We start from the raw sequence: 20,683 nt of genomic DNA, 5'->3' as shown, positions 1-20,683 counted from the left end.
GAATACCAGCACTTCTGATAAGTTGTTGTCATTGCTTTAGGGTTCAAACATGCCAACAGAATGAGATTACATAAAATAAGTGATTTATGACATTACCCTAGTATCAAGGACAGGAATTCTCCCTGATATGTGTTATTATTGCTCTGTGTTTGTATACATGTATGTATGAGTAATAACATAATGGTGAATAAGCAGGCTGAGGCCAGGGGGTCTGTCTGTCTGCCTATGAGTCAGAGGGACAGCTGCATGTGGGAGCTCATCTCCTCTTCCCATTCTTTTTTTAAACCCTCCCTTACATGTCTGCTCTTGCTCCTCTGGTCCTAGAATGCAGGTATAGACAACCCAAATAGCCTCCTTCCCTTCTCCCACGTCCCCCTGTGTGTCTCTCTCTCTCTCTCTCATTTCAATTAAATTCAAAGGGCTTTATTGGCATGGGAAACATATTTTACTTTGCCAAAGCAAGTGAAAAAGATTTAAAAAAAACAAAAGTGAATTATACAATAAAAAAAATTAACAGTAAACATTACACTCACAAAAGTTCAAAAATAATAAAGACATTTGTCTATATACAGTGTTGTAACAATGTGCAAATAGTTAAAGTACAAAAGGGAAAATAAATAAACATAAATATGGGTTGTATTTACAATGGTGTTTGCTCTTAACTGGTTGCCATTTTATTGTGGCAACAGGTCACAAATCTTGCTGCTGTGATTGCACACTGTGGAATTTCACCCAATAGATATGGGAGTTTATCAAAATTGGATTTGTTTTCAAATTCATTGTGGTCTGTGTAATCTGAGGGAAATATGTGTCTCTAATATGGTCATACATTGGGCAGGAGGTTAGGAAGTGCAGCTCAGTTTCCACTTCATTTTGTGGGCAGTGTGCACATAGCCTGTCTTTTCTTGAGAGCCATGTCTGCGTACAGCGGCCTTTCTCAATAGCAAGGCTATGCTCACTGAGTTTGTACATAGTCAAAGCTTTCCTTAAGTTTGGGTCAGTCACAGTGGACAAATATTCTCTCTCTGTTTTTCGCTCTCTCTCTGTGTTTCTCTCTCTCTCTCTCTCTCTCTCTCTCTCTCTCTCTCTCTCTCTCTCTCTCTTTGTCTCTGTTTCTCTCTGTTTCTCTCTTTCTCTCTCTCTCTCTGTTTCTCTCTCTTTCTCTTTCTCTCTGTCTCTCTTTCTCTCTCACTAAGTATACCAATGAATTAAACTGAAGAGAACAGGGAAACTAAAGGTCAACCAGACTGAGATAATGCTTTAATGTGTTTGGCAACAGCTCTTTCTCTGGACAGATGCAGCGGATAAGTTGATAAGGTGATATCCATCAGTATTCCAGATAAGTATCAGGAAAAGAGACAGCGGTTGAGAGGCTTGGTTGGATGATTACATATTTCTGTTTCTCCTCTCTCCTCCCCCCTATGACCGTTGCAGAGCAACAACAAGTTCAGTCAGAGTTGTATGTTTAGCTGTCGGTGTTATTGTCCACTGGAGGAGGAACTGCTGTCAATCAAGTTCGAAACTAGTTTCACGTGGCGTGGGTCTCAACACACTTTACAGTAATGAGGCAAAAACAAGCAAACAGAAACTACTAGGCTTACTTCTGCTAAGGATATTATTATGGTGCCAGACCTTGGCTGACACCAGAGGTGAAAGTAGATGTAATTTCTTACCGGTACTGGACACCCAAGTGCGCGCATGCATTTAAAAAAATAGGCCTGCTACAAAAATTACAGGATAGCTTCTCACTGGGGATGTGGCCGATGTTCTCTGCTGGTACCAATAAGATAGGCTACTGTTCGCTCAATTAAGTTAAAATAACTAAAAGACAGATTGGAGTCTTTTCATTGTCATCTCTTTACAGCAATAGCCATTTGGTTTCCAAATAGTATTTCATCGATTGTATTTTTAAATACTGTGATGGGTGTCTGCTTTTCACTGACAGTCACAACTCAACAATAATCTATTTGTTATTTGCAGTGCGCTGCACAAATTGTGGGGCCTTCCGACTGTAGGTTATGTGATTTAAAACAATCCTCAGCAAAAAAAACAAATGTAAGCTAATGATCCTCATGCTTTCTGGTGTTGTAGCCTATTTTGAATGATTGTATTTATTTCTGTATAGACAGGACAGCTAATTAGGCTATATAATTTTGGCAATATAATTCTATTTACTTTCGGGACAGCTTAGCTTCCCCTAGCCTTATGGACACACCGCCTATGCCTTTTAATGTGGCCTAAACACAACCAGTCATGATGATTTCATCTGGATGTCATACAATCACTTAACAAAGGCACTCCTGTAGGCTACCCACGCACATTTGTTCACTCACAAAATACCCAACAGTGCACCTTTAATGTGATGCATGGAAAGAGACAGTTGCTAAAAAACATCTATGTGTATTGTAATAATATTCTGTGATTGTCATTAGGCCTACACTTGTAGCCTGAACCTTCACCTCCGCCTTCACAAAATGTAAGTGTTCTCCTCAAACTACAACGCAATTTGGAGCGTAGAGCACCTGGTTTCCAGTCATTTCAGTCATTTTTCATGCGGCTGACATGCAGTAATGGTAATGAATGGTGTCATAGCCTATGGCATGTTGTATTAATTGTGATAGGCTCACGCTTTACCTATACAACGTACCCCCACTATTTATTTTGCCGGGACGCCATACCAGACCGTGCCGCCTTACTTTCCCCCCTGGCTGACACTCAACTTGAATAAAACAGTGCACTGATGGGGGCTGGCCACTCAACATGGATATTACAGAGGACACGCCAGATATATTCCATATGCTTCCAACATGAATTGGCTCCACTCCTCCTCCTGAGGCAGGCCTCCCCCAGCTCCACTCCTCCTGAGGCAGGCCCAGCCCCAGCTCCACTCCTCCTGAGGCAGGCCTCCCCCAGCTCCACTCCTCCTGAGGCAGGCCTATCCCCAGCTCCACTCCTCCTGAGGCAGGCCAACCCCAGCTCCACTCCTCCTGAGGCAGGCCTCCCCCAGCTCCACTCCTCCTGAGGCAGGCCTCCCCCAGCTCCACTCCTCCTGAGGCAGGCCTCCCCCACCTCCACTCCTCCTGAGACAGGCCTATCCCCAGCTCCACTCCTCCTGAGGCAGGCCTATCCCCAGCTCCACTCCTCCTGAGGCAGGCCTCCCCCAGCTCCACTCCTCCTGAGGCAGGCCTTCCCCAGCTCCACTCCTCCTGAGGCAGGCCTATCCCCAGCTCCACTCCTCCTGAGGCAGGCCTCCCCCAGCTCCACTCCTCCTGAGGCAGGCCTCCCCCAGCTCCACTCCTCCTGAGGCAGGCCTATCCCCAGCTCCACTCCTCCTGAGGCAGGCCTATCCCCACCTCCACTCCTCCTGAGGCAGGCCTTCCCCAGCTCCACTCCTTCTGAGGCAGGCCTATCCCCAGCTCCACTCCTCCTGAGGCAGGCCCCCCCCAGCTCCACTCCTCCTGAGGCAGGTCTATACCCAGCTCCCCTCCCCTGAGTCAGGCTCAACTCAGGCTAAACCCAGGCAGTCATGGTTGCTCCAAGTCCTTTACCACCACCGATAGTACAGTACCAGTCAAAAGTTTGGACACACCTACTCATTGAAGGGTTTTTCTTTATTTTACTATTTTCTACATTGTAGAATAATAGTGAAACATCAAAATTATGAAATAACACATATGCAATCAATTAGTAACCAAAAAAGTGTTAAACAAATCAAAATATATTTTATATTTGAGATTCTTCAAAGTAGCCACCCTTTGCCTTGATGACAGCTTTGCACACTCTTGGCATACTCAACAGCCAGTTGAATCCTGTGGCGCGTTATTCAAATCCTTAGATATGCTATTACTTCAATTTTTAAAAAATATGACTATTTTACACCATTTTAAAGATAAGACTCTCGTTAATCTAACCACACTGTCCGATTTCAAAAAGGCTTTACAACGAAAGCAAAACATTAGATTATGTCAGCAGAGTACCGAGCCAGAAATAATCAGACACCCATTTTTCAAGCTAGCATATAATGTCACATAAACCCAAACCACAGCTAAATGTAGCACTAACCTTTGATGATCTTCATCAGATGACAACCCTAGGACATTATGTTATACAATACATGCATGTTTTGTTCAATCAAGTTCATATTTATATCAAAAACCAGCTTTTTACATTAGCATGTGACTAGCATGTGACTAGCATTCCCACCGAACACTGCCGGTGAATTTACTAAATTACTCACGATAAACATTCACAAAAAGCATAACAATTATTTTAAGAATTATAGATACAGAACTCCTCTATGCACTCGATATGTCCGATTTTAAAATAGCTTTTCGGTGAAAGCACATTTTGCAATATTCTCAGTAGATAGCCCGGCATCACAGGGCTAGCTATTTAGACACCCAGCAGGTTTAGCACTCATCAAAGTCAGATTTACTATAAGAAAAATGTTCTTACCTAGGTTGTCTTCGTCAGAATGCACTCCCAGGACTTCTACTTCAATAACAAATGTTGGTTTGGTCCAAAATAATCCATCGTTATATCCAAACAGCGGCGTTTTGTTCGTGCGTTCTAGACACTATCCTAAAGGCTAAATAAGGGTGACGAGCATGGCGCAATTCGTGACAAAAGAATTCTAAATATTCCATTACCGTACTTCGAAGCATGTCAACCGCTGTTTAAAATCAATTTTTATGCCATTTTTCTCATAAAAAAGCGATAATATTCCGACCGGGAATCTGCGTTTAGATAAACAGACAAAGGAAAACAAAGCATTCGGTCGAAGCGGGCACGCGCCTAAGCCCATAGTACTCTGAGTTGCCACTTGCCAAAAGCGATAAAGTGTTTCAGCCAGAGCCTGCCTCGATATCGTTCAACGTTTTCCCGGGCTCTGAGACCCTATGGAAGACGTAGGAAGTGTCACGTTATTGCACAGATCTTCAATAAAAGTCTTCAATAAAAAGAGCCAAGATGAAACACTACTTCTCAGACAGGCCACTTCCTGCTTGAAATCTTCTCAGGTTTTGGCCTGCCATAGGAGTTCTGTTATACTCACAGACACCATTCAAACAGTTTTAGAAACTTTAGGGTGTTTTCTATCCAAAGCCAATAATTATATGCATATTCTAGTTACTGGGCAGGAGTAGTAACCAGATTAAATCGGGTACGTTTTTGATCTAGCCGTGTCAATACTGCCCCCTAGCCCTAACAGGTTAACACATTTTTGGTTACTACATGATTCCATATGTGTTATTTCATAGTTTTGATGTCTTCACTATTATTCTACAATGTAGAAAATAGTAAAAATAAAGAAAAACCCTTGAATGAGTAGGTGTGTCCAAACTTTTGACTGCTACTGTATGCTATTATTCTGTCTTTATATCATTGTAGACCCCACCACCACCAACACTACACCACCACTACACAGCAGGTTCAATCCATCATAAGAAGAGGAGGAGGAGGAATGCAGAACAGAGCAGAATGCTTAGTGACTGTCTGAGGACTGGGCTAGGGCAGCTTGTCTTCACATAATGAGACAGCTTGGAATCCTGGCTAATGTTACCCCAGGCAAAGAATGTCAAGGACATCGATTCTCTTTGCTGTACAGCTAGCGAAGAGAGTAGAGTAGAGTAGAGTAGAGGAGAGGAGAGGAGAGGAGAGGAGAGGAGAGGAGAGGAGAGGAGAGGAGAGGAAAGGAAAGGAAAGGAAAGGAAAGGAAAGGAAAGGAAAGGAAAGGAAAGGAAAGGAAAGGAAAGGAAAGGAAAGGAAAGGAAAAGAAGGGAGAGAAGAGAAGAGGAAAGGAGAGATATATTGCAGATACTTAGTCTGCATCCCAAATGGTACCCTTTTTCCCTATTTAGTGCACTACAGGCCCTAGTCAAAGGCAATGCACTAAATAGGGAATAGGGTGCCATTTGGGATGCCTACACAACTAGTCCCCAGGCTGCATACACAACTAGTCCCCAGTCTGCATACACAACTAGTCCCCGGGCTGCATACAGAACTAGTCTCCAGGCTGCATACACAGCTAGTCCCCAGGCTGCATACACAACTAGTCCCCAGGCTGCATACACAGCTAGTCCCCAGGCTGCATACACAACTAGTCCCCAGTCTGCATACACCACTAGTCCCCAGGCTGCATACACCACTAGTCCCCAGGCTGCATACACAACTAGTCCCCAGGCTGCATACACAACTAGTCCCCAGGCTGCATACACAACTAGTCCCCGGGCTGCATACAGAACTAGTCTCCAGGCTGCATACACAACTAATCCCCAGGCTACACCACTAGTCCCCCGGCTGCATACACAGCTAGTCCCCAGGCTGCATACACCACTAGTCCCCAGGCTGCATACACAACTAGTCCCCAGACTGCATACACAACTAGTCCCCAGGCTGCATACACAGCTAGTCCCCAGGCTGCATACACCACTAGTCCCCAGGCTGCATACACAGCTAGTCCCCAGGCTGCATACACAACTAGTCCCCAGTCTGCATACACAACTAGTCCCCAGGCTGCATACACAACTAGTCTCCATTCTGCAGACACAACTAGTCCCCAGGCTGCATACACAACTAGTCCCCAGGCTGCAGACACAACTAGTCCCCAGGCTGCATACACAACTAGTCCCCAGGCTGCATACACAACTAGTCCCCAGGCTGCATACACAGCTAGTCCCCAGGCTGCATACACCACTAGTCCCCAGGCTGCATACACAGCTAGTCCCCAGGCTGCATACACAACTAGTCCCCAGGCTGCATACACAACTAGTCCCCAGGCTGCATACACAACTAATCCCCATTCTGCATACACAACTAGTCCGCAGGCTCCATACACAACTAGTCCCCAGGCTGCATACACAACTAATCCCCATTCTGCATACACCACTAGTCCCCAGGCTGCATACACAACTAGTCCCCATTCTGCATACACAACTAGTTCCCAGGCTGCATACACAACTAGTCCTCAGGCTGCAGACACACTAGTTCCCAGGCTGCATACACAACTAGTCCCCAGGCTGCATACACAACTAGTCCCCAGGCTGCATACACAACTAGTCCCCATTCTGCATACACAACTAGTTCCCAGGCTGCATACACTACTAGTCCCCAGGCTGCAGACACACTAGTTCCCAGGCTGCAGACACACTAGTTCCCAGGCTGCATACACAACTAGTCCCCAGGCTGCATACACAACTAGTCTCCAGTCTGCATACACCACAAGTCCCCAGTCTGCATACACAACTAGTTGCCAGGCTGCATACACAACTAGTTGCCAGGCTGCATACACAACTAGTTGCCAGGCTGCAAACACAACTAGTCCCCAGGCTGCATACACAGCTAGTCCCCAGGCTGCATACACCACTAGTCCCCAGGCTGCATACACAACTAGTCCCCAGACTGCATACACAACTAGTCCCCAGGCTGCATACACAGCTAGTCCCCAGGCTGCATACACCACTAGTCCCCAGGCTGCATACACAGCTAGTCCCCAGGCTGCATACACAACTAGTCCCCAGTCTGCATACACAACTAGTCCCCAGGCTGCATACACAACTAGTCTCCATTCTGCAGACACAACTAGTCCCCAGGCTGCATACACAACTAGTCCCCAGGCTGCAGACACAACTAGTCCCCAGGCTGCATACACAACTAGTCCCCAGGCTGCATACACAACTAGTCCCCAGGCTGCATACACAGCTAGTCCCCAGGCTGCATACACCACTAGTCCCCAGGCTGCATACACAGCTAGTCCCCAGGCTGCATACACAACTAGTCCCCAGGCTGCATACACAACTAGTCCCCAGGCTGCATACACAACTAATCCCCATTCTGCATACACAACTAGTCCGCAGGCTCCATACACAACTAGTCCCCAGGCTGCATACACAACTAATCCCCATTCTGCATACACCACTAGTCCCCAGGCTGCATACACAACTAGTCCCCATTCTGCATACACAACTAGTTCCCAGGCTGCATACACAACTAGTCCTCAGGCTGCAGACACACTAGTTCCCAGGCTGCATACACAACTAGTCCCCAGGCTGCATACACAACTAGTCCCCAGGCTGCATACACAACTAGTCCCCATTCTGCATACACAACTAGTTCCCAGGCTGCATACACTACTAGTCCCCAGGCTGCAGACACACTAGTTCCCAGGCTGCATACACAACTAGTCCCCAGGCTGCATACACAACTAGTCCCCAGGCTGCAGACACACTAGTTCCCAGGCTGCAGACACACTAGTTCCCAGGCTGCATACACAACTAGTCCCCAGGCTGCAGACACACTAGTTCCCAGGCTGCAGACACACTAGTTCCCAGGCTGCATACACAACTAGTCCCCAGGCTGCATACACAACTAGTCTCCAGTCTGCATACACCACAAGTCCCCAGTCTGCATACACAACTAGTTGCCAGGCTGCATACACAACTAGTTGCCAGGCTGCATACACAACTAGTTGCCAGGCTGCAAACACAACTAGTCCCCAGGCTGCATACACAGCTAGTCCCCAGGCTGCATACACCACTAGTCCCCAGGCTGCATACACAGCTAGTCCCCAGTCTGCATACACAACTAGTTGCCAGGCTGCATACACAACTAGTCCCCAGTCTGCCAACACAACTAATCCCCAGGCTGCATACACAACTAGTCCCCGGGCTGCAGGCAGGTCTAGGAAAGAGAGGACCTCATAAGCACATGAACTCAGACATGAGCACTGTGAGGCACGTTTACTCGCTCAGTCTCTGTATTTTCCAAGGCCTCTATGGATGGACGGACAAAGCAACCTTTTGGCTGATTCCGAGCAATGGTATTCACCTAAAGCTAGTAAACCACAGACACCCTGCACCATACCCACTCAACCCCCCCCCCCCACAGTTTGGATCCCCATTTTAGACGATGCTAATAACATTTGATTATGTTATGATCACTGAATCCTTAATGCTTTTTCCTAAGTGTTTCCATGTGAACATGTTAAAAATACAAAAGCTACAAAGGTAAACGTCAGTCACCATCTGTTACCCCTTCCTCCCCACATTTATACCACGCTTTTCTAAATAAGTTATTGTCTGTTCAATTTGACCCGTGACCAAGGTGAAAGGTGTCGACGTCATACGTCATACATGTGCGACTCATTCTAAAATAGCTGTGTTACGGCTTTGATGTCAGAGTTTTTACCTGCGTTTTTAGTCTGCGTTCTTGACTATTTTCTGTTTTGCATGCCCCCAGAGAAGTTTTCAGTAAAAAATATTTTTTTACTTTAGTATTTACGACCACGTTGAACCTGCTGTGACAACACACTGTAGAAGCCTAATTTTAAATTCAAAACACTGGTTGTGTGTGTGTGTGTGTGTGTGTGTGTGTGTGTGTGTGTGTGTGTGTGTGTGTGTGTGTGTGTGTGTGTGTGTGTGTGTGTGTGTGTGTGTGTGTGTGTGTGTGTGTGTGCAAACCACTGGCTGAGTTATGTTCCCTCTTGTTCTGCCAAATCAATAAAACAGACTTTGTGACTAAGACCCCCGAACAAATCTCTGAACAGATCCCTGAGCAGATCCCTGAACAGATCCCTGAGCAAGGGGAGAAGCTTTTTCAAAGAAAGCTTGCATCTCTTGATTAGCAATGAAAATACATTCCACTGCTCCTCTCCCTCCTCCTCCTCATCCTCCTCCATCCTCCTCCCTCCTCCTACTCCCGCCTCACTTCTCCTCCTCCCGCTCTCCTCCCTCCCTAATCCCTCCTCCCTCCTCCTCTACCTGTTCCTCCTCTTACTTTTCCTTCTCTGCTTCCTTCTCCTCCTTCTCCTCTTCCTCCTACTTTCCTCATCCTCCTTCTCCTCCTCTTCCTCCTTCTCCTCTTCCCCGTCCTCCTCCCAGGATCTCCCCACTGACATTTTCCTGTTTCCTGGATTCCACTGAGTTACTGCCTTAGTCTGCCAGTTTCTCCCTCTCTTACACACACACAAACACAAACACACACACACCCACACACATACACACACAGTCAGTAAAACCATTGAGTCTTGATTCCTTTAGATTTTTTATAATAATTTTTTTCACCTTTATTTAACCAGGTAGGCCAGTTGAGAACAAGTTCTCATTTACAACTGCGACCTGGCCAAGATAAAGCAAAGCAGTGCGACACAAACAACACAGAGTTACACATGGGATAAACAAATGTACAGTCAATAATGCAATAGAAAAATCTATATACAGTGTGTGCAAATGTAGTAAGATTAGGGAGGTAAGACAATAAATAGGCCATAGTGGCGAAATAATTACAATTTAGCAATTAAACACTGGAGTGATAGCTGTGCAGAAGATGAATGTGCAAGTAGAGATACTGGGGTGCAATGAAGAAGAAAAAAATAACAATATGGGGATGAGGTAGTTGGGTGGACTATTTACAGATGGACTGTGTACAGGTGCAATGATCGGTAAGCTGCTCTGACAGCTGATGCTTAAAGTTAGTGAGGGAGATATAAGACTCCAGCTTCAGTGATTTTTGCAATTCGTTCCAGTCATTGGCAGCAGAGAACTGGAAGGAATGGCGGCCAAATGAGGAGTTGGCTTTGGGGATGACCAGTGAAATATACCTGCTGTGCGTGTGCTACGGGCGGGTGCTGCTATGGTGACCAGTGAGGTGAGATAAGGCGGGGATTTACCTAGCAACTACTTATAGATGACCTGGAGCCAGTGGGTTTGGCGACGAATATGAAGCGAGGGCCAGCCTAGAAGAGCATACAGGTCGCAGTGGTGGGTAGTATATGGGGTTAAGGTGACAAAACGGATGGCACTGTGATAGACTGCATCCAATTTGCTGAGTAGAGTGTTGGAGGCTATTTTGTAAGTGACATCGCCAAAGTCAAAGATATGTAGGATGGTCAGTATTACGAGGGTATGTTTGGCAGCCTGAGTGAAGGATGCTTTGTTGCGAAATAGGAAGCCAATTCTAGATTTAATTTTGGATTGGAGATGCTTAATGTGAATCTGGAAGGAGAGTTTACAGTCTAACCAGACACCTAGGTATTTGTAGTTGTCCACATATTCTAAGTCAGAACCATCCAGAGTAGTGATGCTAAACGGGAGGGCGGGTGCGGGCAGCGATCGGTTGAAGAGCATGCATTTAGTTTTACTTGCATTTAAGAGCAGTTGGAGGACACGGAAGGAGTGTTGTATGGCATTGAAGCTCGTCTGGAGGTTTGTAACACAGTGTCCAAAGAAGGGCCAGAAGTATACAGAATGGTGTCATCTGCGTAGAGGTGGATCAGAGAATCACCAGCAGCAAGAGCGACATCATTGATGTATACAGAGAAAAGAGTCGGCCCGAGAATTGAACCCTGTGGCATCCCCATAGAGACTGCCAGAGGTCCGGACAAAAGGCCCTCCGATTTGACACACTGAAGTAGTTGGTGAACCAGGCGAGGCAGTCATTTGAGAAACCAAGGCTCTTGAGTCTGCCGATGAGTATGCAGTGATTGACAGAGTCGAAAGCCTTGGCCCGGTCGATGAAGACGGCTGCACAGTATTGTCTTTTATCGATGGCGGTTATGATATCATTTAGGACCTTGAGCGTGGCTGAGGTGCACCCATGAACCACCCATGAACCAGATTGCATAGCGGAGAAGGTACGGTAAGATTCGAAATGGTCGGTGATCTGTTTGTTAACTTGGCTTTCGAAGACTTTAGAAAGGTAAGGTAGGATAGATATAGGTCTGTAAAAGTTTGGGTCTAGAGTGTCTCCGCCTTTGAAGAGGGGGATGCCCGCGGCAGCTTTCCAATCTTTACGGATCTCAGACAATATGAAAGAGAGGTTGAACAGGCTAGTAATAAGGGTTGCAACCTTTGCGGCGGATAATTTTAGAAAGAGAGCATCCAGATTGTCTAGCCCAGCTGATTTGTAGGGGTCCAGATTTTGCAGCTCTTTCAGAACATCAGCTATCTGGATTTGGGTGAAGGAGAAATGGGGGAGGCTTGGGCAAGTTGCTGTGGGGGGTGCAGAGCTGTTGACCAGGGTAGGGGTAGCCAGGTGGAAAACATGGCCAGCCGTAAAAAAATGCTTCTCAATGCTTCTCAATTATCGTAGATTTATCTGTGGTGACAGTTTCCTAGCCTCATTGCAGTGGGCAGCTCTTATTCTCCATGGGCTTTACAGTGTCCCAGAACTTTTTGGAGTTTGTGCTACAGGATGCAAATTTCTGTTTGAAAAAGCTAGCCTTTGCTTTCCTGACTGCCTGTTGCATATCGCGGGGGCTATTCGATTCTAATGCAGTATGCCACAGGATGTTATTGTGCTGGTCAAGGGCAGTTAAGTCTGGAGTGAACGAAGGGTTATATCTGTTCTTAGTTGTACATTTTTTGAGTGGGGCATGCTTATTTAAACCCTCTTAAGGATCGGACCCTTTATTTCCCAATTTTTGCCTAAAATGACATATCCAAATCTAACTGCCTGTAGCTCAGGCCCTGAAGCAAGGATATGTATTTTCTTGGTACCATTTGAAAGGAAACACTTTGAAGTTTGTGGAAATGTGAAAGGAATGAAGGAGAATATAACACATTAGATCTGATAAAAGATAATACAAAGAAAAAAACTATTGTAATTTTTTTGTAACATCATCTTTGAAATGCAAGAGAAAGGCCATAATGTATTATTCCAGCCCAGGTGCAATTTAGATGTTGGCCACTAGATGGCAGCACTGTGTGTGCAAAGTTTTAGACTGATACAATGAACCATTGCATTCCTGTTCAAAATGTTGCGTCAAGACTGCCCAAATGTGCTTAATTTGTTTATTAATAACTTTTCATGTTCAAAACTGTGCACTCTCCTCAAACAATACAATGCTTTTCTTTCACTGTAATAGCTACTGTAAATTGGACAGTGCAGTTAGATTAACAAGAATTTAAGCTTTCTGCCAATATTAGATATGTCTATGTCCTGGGAAATGTTCTTGTTACTTACAACCTCATGCTAATCGCATTAGCCTACGTTAGCTCAACCGTCCCGCAGGGGACCCACCGATCCTGAATTAAGATGGTGAGGAATGCACTTATAAATAACAACCAGGCATCCTCTACTGACAGAATGAGGTCAATATCCTTCCAGGATCCCGGGCCAGGTCGATTAGAAAGGCCTGCTCAATTAAGTGTTTTAGGGAGCGTTTGACAGTGATGGAGGGTGGTCGTTTGACCGCGTACCCATTGCGGACACTGGCAATGAGGCAGTGATCGCTGAGATCCTGGTTGAAGACAGCAGAGAAGTATTTAGAGGGCAGGTTGGTCAGGCTGATATCTATGCGGGTGCCAGTGATTTAGGGTTGTACCTGGTAGGTTCCTTGATAATTTGTGTGAGATTGAGGGTATCTAGCTTAGATTGTAGGACGGCCGGGGTTATAACCATATCCCAGTTGAGGTCACCTAACAGTACAAAAGTAGAAGCTCAAACTGTTTGGGCACAGACCTGGATAGCATGGCAGAACTCAGCAGGCTATTTCTGCACCCCCTTTTGCAATTCTGTCTTGGTGGAAAATGTTGTAGTTGGGGATAGAAACTTCAGAATTTTTGGTGTCCTTCCTAAGCCAGGATTCAGACACGGCTAGGACATCAGGGTTGGCAGAGTGTGCTAAAGCAGTGAATAAAACAAACTTAGGGAGGAGGCTTCTGATGTTAACATGCATGAAACCAAGGCTTTTACGGTTACAGAAGTCAACAAATGATAAAACTGGGGGCTACGGGGCCTGGGCTAACCTCTACATCACCAGAGGAACAGAGGAGGAGTTGGATAAGGGTACGGCTAAAGGCTATAAGAACTTGAAGATTTCTTGAAGAAATCTGAAGAGAATAGATTCAGGGCATAATGTGCAGACAATGGTATGGTAGGATGTGAGTACGGTGGAGGTAAACGTAGGTGTTGAGTGACAATGACAGGAGGCACCAGTTAATTAAGCCAGGTGAGGTCTCCGCATGTGTGTGGGGTGGGACAAAAGAGCTATCTAAGGCATTTTGAGCGGGACTGAGGGCTCTACAGTGAAATAAAACAATAAGAACTAGCCAAGACAGCAGTAGACAAGGCATATTGACATTAGAGAGAGGCATAAAGCAAACACAGGTGTTGATCAGGAGAGCTAAGACAACAATGGGTAAATGGCGATGAATAGGCAGAGTGGAACTGTTACAGTGATCATAGGGTCAAAAGAGCAGCAATAGGTGAGTCAGGGTGCTGTTCGGTAGTCACTACTACGCTAGGCGAGCAGAGGACACAGCGGGCCTAGCCTGGGCTAGTAGATGGTTCTTCGGCGACAACATAACTGAATAGCCTGTTGAGACCATGTCGGCAGTCCAGTCGTGATGGATCGGCGGGGCTCCGTGTCGACAATAAAGGGTCCAGGCCAATTGGCAAAGGAGGTATTGTAGCCCTAGAATTAGCTGGTATATGGGCCTAGCTCAAGGCTAGCTCAAGGCTAGCTGGTGCTTGCTTCGGAACAGAGGCATTAGCTAACAGTAGCCACTCGTTTGCAGCTAGCTATCTGCGATGATCCGGTGTAATGATCCAGAGCGGCAGGAATCCGGTGATTGGTAGAGAGAAGTAGTCCGATATGCTCTGGGTTGATATCGCGCTGAGCAGGCAGGCAGGTGTTGTCCGAGCTAAGGCTGGCTGGTGACCGAGCTAAAGGTCAAGACCGCTAGCCGTGGCTAACAAAGACTAGTAGCTAGTTAGCTGGCTAGCTCCTGATGGAGGTTCCAGTTATAAGGAATAAAAATAGCAGATCCGTACCACATTGGGTGAGGCGGGATGCGGGAAAGTATATTTAGTTCGTAGATAGAAAGTGAGATTAAAGTATATACGAAGAAGACCGGCTATTTACACGGGATAAGACAAGGACAAACAGATACGTTCTACTGCTACATCATCTTGGATTTGATATGCATTTGAATGTTCATAACATATTTCATACCTCTTTGTTCTCATTTGTCATATTGTGCTCTTACGAAAATATTGTGCCATGTTGTTGACATTTGTACAAAAAAAAGGTGCTATCTAGAACCTTGAAGTGTTCTTTGGCTGTCCCCATAGAAAAACCCTTTGAATAAACCTTTTTGGTTCCAGGTAGAACCCTTTTGGGTTCCATGTAGAACCCTTTCCACAAAGAGTTCTACATGGAACCCAAAAAGTTTCTACCTGGAACCAAAAAGGCTTCTCCTATGGGGAAAGCCAAATAACCTTTTTGGAACCCTTTTTTTCTAAGAGTGTAATGTTTCCCTCTAACCCCGTTATTCCCTGATTCAAAGCCTAGCTAACTACCATGCTGAGAAACTCTTTCCACTACTTTTAAACTCATTTTTAAACGCTGTTCTCCTGCTGTACTTCAATGTCAGCAGGTCAGACATGTAGTTTGAGGAATCACCTGGGAGAGAGGAAAATTCATGACTCAGCTTGTTAAGAAAGAGAGGATCATGAATCTCTGTTGGCAGATTGATTCAAACAGGCTGTTTGAAACACACACACACACACACACAAACATACACGCACACACACACACACACACACACACACACACACACACACACACACACACACACACACACACACACACACACACACACACACACACACGCACACACTACTGTGTGATAGTACTGTACTGTACCATCTATCCCTGTGTAGTCCCCTGTCTGGAATCATCTGGCCCCCAGCTGCCTCGCTCACTGGCCTGGCTGTCTGAGGAGGATTATGGGTAATCTGTGATGTCATGGCGGCCAAGCCTTGATCAGACCTTCCACCTATTTATTCACTTCATTCACTTCCTGTGCTTCTTCTACTTGTGTTCCTTACTTTGTTCCTTCTTCTTCTTCCTTCATCTCCTTTTCTACCTGGATCTCCTCCTACACTCTTAGAAAAAATGGTACCAAAAGGGTTCTTTAGCTGTCCCCATAGGAGACCCCTTTGAAGAACCCTTTTTGGTTCCTGGTAGAACCCTTTGGTTCCAGGTAGAACCCTTTTGGGTTCCATGTAAAACTCTTTCCACAGATGGTTCTACCTGGAATCCAAAACAACAGTTTTACCTGGAACCTAAAAGGGTTCTACCAGGAACTAAAAAGGGTTCTCCTATGGGGACAGCCAAAGAACCCTTTTGGAACCGTTTTTTCTATGAGTGTAGAGTGATGGTGCTAATGTCCTCTTCCTATCACTGTTTGTAAGGTTTGAAGATGTTGCAAGTGTCTGTCTGGCTGTCTAACTGACCTCTCTCCCCTCTCTGCTCCGCAGGTGTCGATATCCTCCATTGGCTGGGCCTCACCGGCAGCAGAGACACCCTCTCCCCAGGGACCAGCTCCTCTTCCCCCTCCTCCTCCCTTCACTCTCCTTCTTCCTCTCCCCCAGGAGCCGGGGTCCTACTCAGCCCGGACGCCCACATTGAAGCTGCTACGGGGGGTCTGTTCCCGCCGGAGCTCGGTGAAGAGTTTTCTGTCGTGGTTAGCCTAAGCTCCTGGCGAGCGAACAATGCTTTCCTTTTCAGTGTGCGTGACGGCAGGGACAAGCTGCAGTTTGGCATCCAGCTGCTGCCCAGGAAGGTGGTGGTGTACACCGGCGAAAAGGCCTCTGTCTATTTCACCTACAACGTGCACGACGGGTGGCAGCACTCTTTCGCCGTGAGCGTGCGGCCGCGCTCAGTTTCGTTCCATGCGGACTGCGGGGCGGTGCAGCAGCGAGAACAGACGCTGACCCGGGCACATGTGCTGGGGTCCGGATCCAGAGGCCTGCTCACCCTAGGAAGGATGAAGTCTAAAGCAGCCCAGTTCCATGGCCTCATATGCCAGCTGGACATCTACCCTTCAGCCCAGGCTGCTGCGCATTACTGCCACTACCTTAAAAAACAGTGCCGGCTGGCTGACACTTTCCGATCGCCACCGCCACCCTCCAGCTTGGATATGGAAGTTTCTGGCTCCCTGGCTTTCTCCCCTATTCCTCCTTCTCCAGCATCCCAGACTGTGGTGGTGCCCCTCTCCCTGGCTGTAGACTCCCAGCAGTCCACCAACCTGGCCGGATCAGCCCCCAGCCCCTCCCTGGAGGGGTCTGGAATACCGTATTTAAGCCCCTCAGAGCAGTCTCACCTGGGGGTCAGGACCCAGACCCAGAGCTTCCTGCTGGAGCACCTCACCTCTATCCATACACCCACAGCAGGCCCCATTGGCCCGTCCTCAGGCACTCTCAGTGGGCTGAAGGCCATGGGCATCACACACAGGAGTACCAACTCCAGCTCCGGATCCAGCCCAACAGGGGGCTTCAGCAGGCGGTCTCCCCAGTCTGAGAATGACACAGAGGAGGAGGAAGAGGAGAGGAGCCCCAGGAGGCCCCAACGGGTCACCACAGCCACCCCAGGCCTGATCTCCCCTGTCAGGCAGAGCCGCTTGAAGGAGGGCCTGAGGAACAGCTCCAGGCCTAGAGACTCTCAGCCCCAGCCCACTAACCACCTCGTGGACACCAAGCTCAGACCCAACAGCACCACACTGTACCGGGAGAACCAGGTGGACACCTCAGAGGAGCATGGCCAGGAAGGGGCCTACGATGTGGGCATGGAAGGCTACGACTATGGATACGAGGAACCAGACTACTTCTACAGAGACTATGACGAGGCTTTTCCCGGCCCCAAAGGAGACCCAGGTCCTCCGGTAAGTGTTTGGAATTCATAAGATCTAATAACAGATATGAGAATGTTAGAAACTTGTCTTCGTAGTGTGTTTCCGGAAGTCAGAGCAGAGGCGTGCATGAGCAATAGGGGAAAATTACAATGCATAATTAATGAAGCCTACTTTAGGGTGATGAGGTCTTGAGTGTTCTGTTGGCCCTCTCTTTTAAACACACAAATGTTTTGCAGGGCCTTGTATTGATTTAGAGGCAAGGTGAGGGCGTATCCAAGCACTTTTCTTTTTTCATGTATCAACAGGTGGTTAAAATAACACATGTCATTCCCCTTTTGAAATAATGCCAGTGACTCGTTCATACTCTTGTGTAAGCGGGGAGGGGAGTAATTTATAACTGAGGGTTGCTCCCTATAGCCTAGCGACAGAAGAGCATCAAACAGGCTGATGTCAGCTAGCTGTAGAGGTAGCTTTTCTCCTCTTCAAGGAGAACAAGACTATACCATTCTGTCATATCGGCGATGCTGATCTATTGCTTATGACCCTATGGCAGCCTGGGAGTGACACAGCTGATTGAGGTGTTTCCAAGTCAGAGTCTTGCTGCTCAATCTTTCTCCTGAAGGATTTGAAGCCACAATCTGTAATTTATTTGAACATCAAATTATTGCAGATTACACCTTTACCGTGAGGTGAAAGTCCATGCCTAACTTCTGTTTCTCTCATTCAACTACATGAGCCTAGAACTGGTAGACAAATGTTTAGGAGGCCAACTAAACCAGACTATTAATGTTTTCCATAATTCAAGGAGTCAGATATTGACTCGTTTTTCATCCTCCTTGATTTATGTGTTGTGAAAATGAGAGCAGCCAATGACTGTTGAGTACTCTCTAACAGGCTCCGTGTTCTGGATGTAGGATCAGCGGAAGGTCAGTGAGTCAGTGTGTGATTGTGATGTCACCACCTTTTGCACTCAGAGCTCCAGATTGAGAGTATGGCTATGTTGTATTCAGCGTTCTCCTGTGCGCCATGCTTTCCCATGCTCAATTCGCCCAGTTCCGTGCTCCATTTACCTGCTCTGGAGCATGCAAGTACAGCGAATGGAACACAGAAAGTATCTCACCCTCAGAGAGGCTTTGGCTTTGGCTCCAGATAGTCAGTGTAGAAGTATATAGTAAACATAGGTGCTGTATATGAATATGAATATGCAATGCTGATGCTTCTGGAGTATTTGTCCGTAGATCCTAATTGCCTATACTGTACAATAGTTTTCATGACCAAAGATTTTTGGTAACCCTTTATTTTACAGCCCATTATTTATAATATGTCTTTATACATTTTTTACTCCATATACAAACGTATATATATAAACAACAACTTACAGACTCACACAAACAATTTCTTAATCTCATCTGCCCAGACCCACATGCTCACACCCCCATCCCTAGTGTCTGCATTATTATTTGCCACTTGGCCTTTAAATTGTATGAATTTGTTTTTCTTGGTCACCAATGCTATTTCAATATTTCAATAATAAATCATTCGATTTTTCCATTGTGTTTATGATGGCGGATTGATTGATTTCTTAGTATATGTATACGTTTTTAGTACATGTTTTTTCAAGTGATGAGAGGGATGATGAGAGAATCATATAGCCCATTGGGTCTCTCAGTACAATCCCCATAAGCCATGTCTTGAAATATGCAGACAGATGAATTAAAAGTAAGTTTACATTGTAATACTTCTGACAGACAACTTTCTAGCTCCACCCACAACTTCCAGACTTTATAGCGTTCCCAGAAAGCATGGATTATTGAGTTATTATTAGTTTTACACTTAAGAAATTACTCTGCCATTGTGCTGTAGAATTTGTGAATTTTCTCTCTTGTATAATAAATTATATACATTAGTTTATATTGGATTAAGCGTACATTTTCGTTAACTGTAATTTTGTTAGTTATGCATCAACTTTCCCTCCATCTTGTGCCAACATCAGTTATTTTTCAGTCTTGGTTCCAATTGTTTATATTGTTTTCTAAGAGATTGTCAGTTGGATATGCTCTCTGCAAGGTTTTGTATATCTTCTCTATCCACAGGAGGCTGGTGGCACCTGAGTGGAATGGTATCAAATACATAAAACATATGGTTTCCATTTGTTTGCTGCCATTCAATTTGCTCCATTCCAGCCATTATTATGAGTTGTCTTCCCCTCAGCAGCCTTCACTGTCTCTATCGTATGAATATCCAATATGACTCAGATAAGATTCCCTCAAGGTTGCTCTGATGTCCTAAAGATTTGCAATCCAAATTTCGTGACATGTAACTTATGAGTTGCCTGTATTTGAAACTATCTACATTGGTCAGTCCAAAATTACTTTTTAATTCTGTCATGGAAATAAATGTATTTCCTGTTACCAAGTCATTTATGGTTTCAATGCCTTAAATGTTTTATGTGGACCAATTTCTCTGTGAATTCTGAAAAACTATCCAAGGATTGTTCCATAAGGTAGTGTTTTTTAGGAGTGATATTGGTTCTTGTAGAATCCGTTTCATTTTATTCCATATTGTTATGAGGTTCTTAACTATGAAGTTGTTAATGTTCTTAGCTTAATCTTTTGAAAACAAACACCTAAAAAGATTATGAGGATGAGCATGTGCATCTCCAATATGTACCCATTGTTCCTCTTTAGTAAGTTTAACTATATGTCTCAAGTAAAAGCCTTGGGTGGCGAGTTGATACAATTCCAAGTCTGGATGTTTTAAATCACCCTCAGACTGAGGAAGATTTATTTGCCCATATTAAGTCTGTTATGATTGAGTATACTCGTCAGTGGCGACCCGTCATTCAGGGCAGGTGGGGCTCAAAACGGTTGGGGCTCTGCCCCACCTGCCCTGAATGACGGGTCGCCACTGACAAGTATACTCGATCATAACAGACTTAATATGGGCAAATAAATCTTTGTTTAGCTTATATATATATATATATATATATATATATATATATACAGTGCCATCGGAAAGTACTCAGACCCCTTGACTTTTTCCACATTTTG

General features: G+C 45.6%; 1 protein-coding gene across 1 annotated transcript in view; it reads left to right on the top strand.

Moving 5' to 3' along the window:
• LOC106560452 (collagen alpha-1(XXIV) chain) overlaps positions 1 to 20,683 on the top strand; it is a 199,288-nt gene that overhangs the window by 14,438 nt on the left and 164,167 nt on the right. Inside the window, exon 3 of the mRNA XM_014123375.2 lies at positions 16,261 to 17,663. Within this exon, the coding sequence (XP_013978850.2) occupies positions 16,261 to 17,663 (1,403 nt within the window). The remainder of the gene's footprint in view (positions 1 to 16,260; positions 17,664 to 20,683) is intronic.

The sequence above is a fragment of the Salmo salar genome, chromosome ssa10 (genome assembly GCF_905237065.1).
Source record: "Salmo salar chromosome ssa10, Ssal_v3.1, whole genome shotgun sequence".
NCBI lineage: Eukaryota > Metazoa > Chordata > Actinopteri > Salmoniformes > Salmonidae > Salmo > Salmo salar.
Note: the sequence above shows the minus strand (reverse complement) of the source record. Positions and strands in the feature narration are given on the sequence as shown.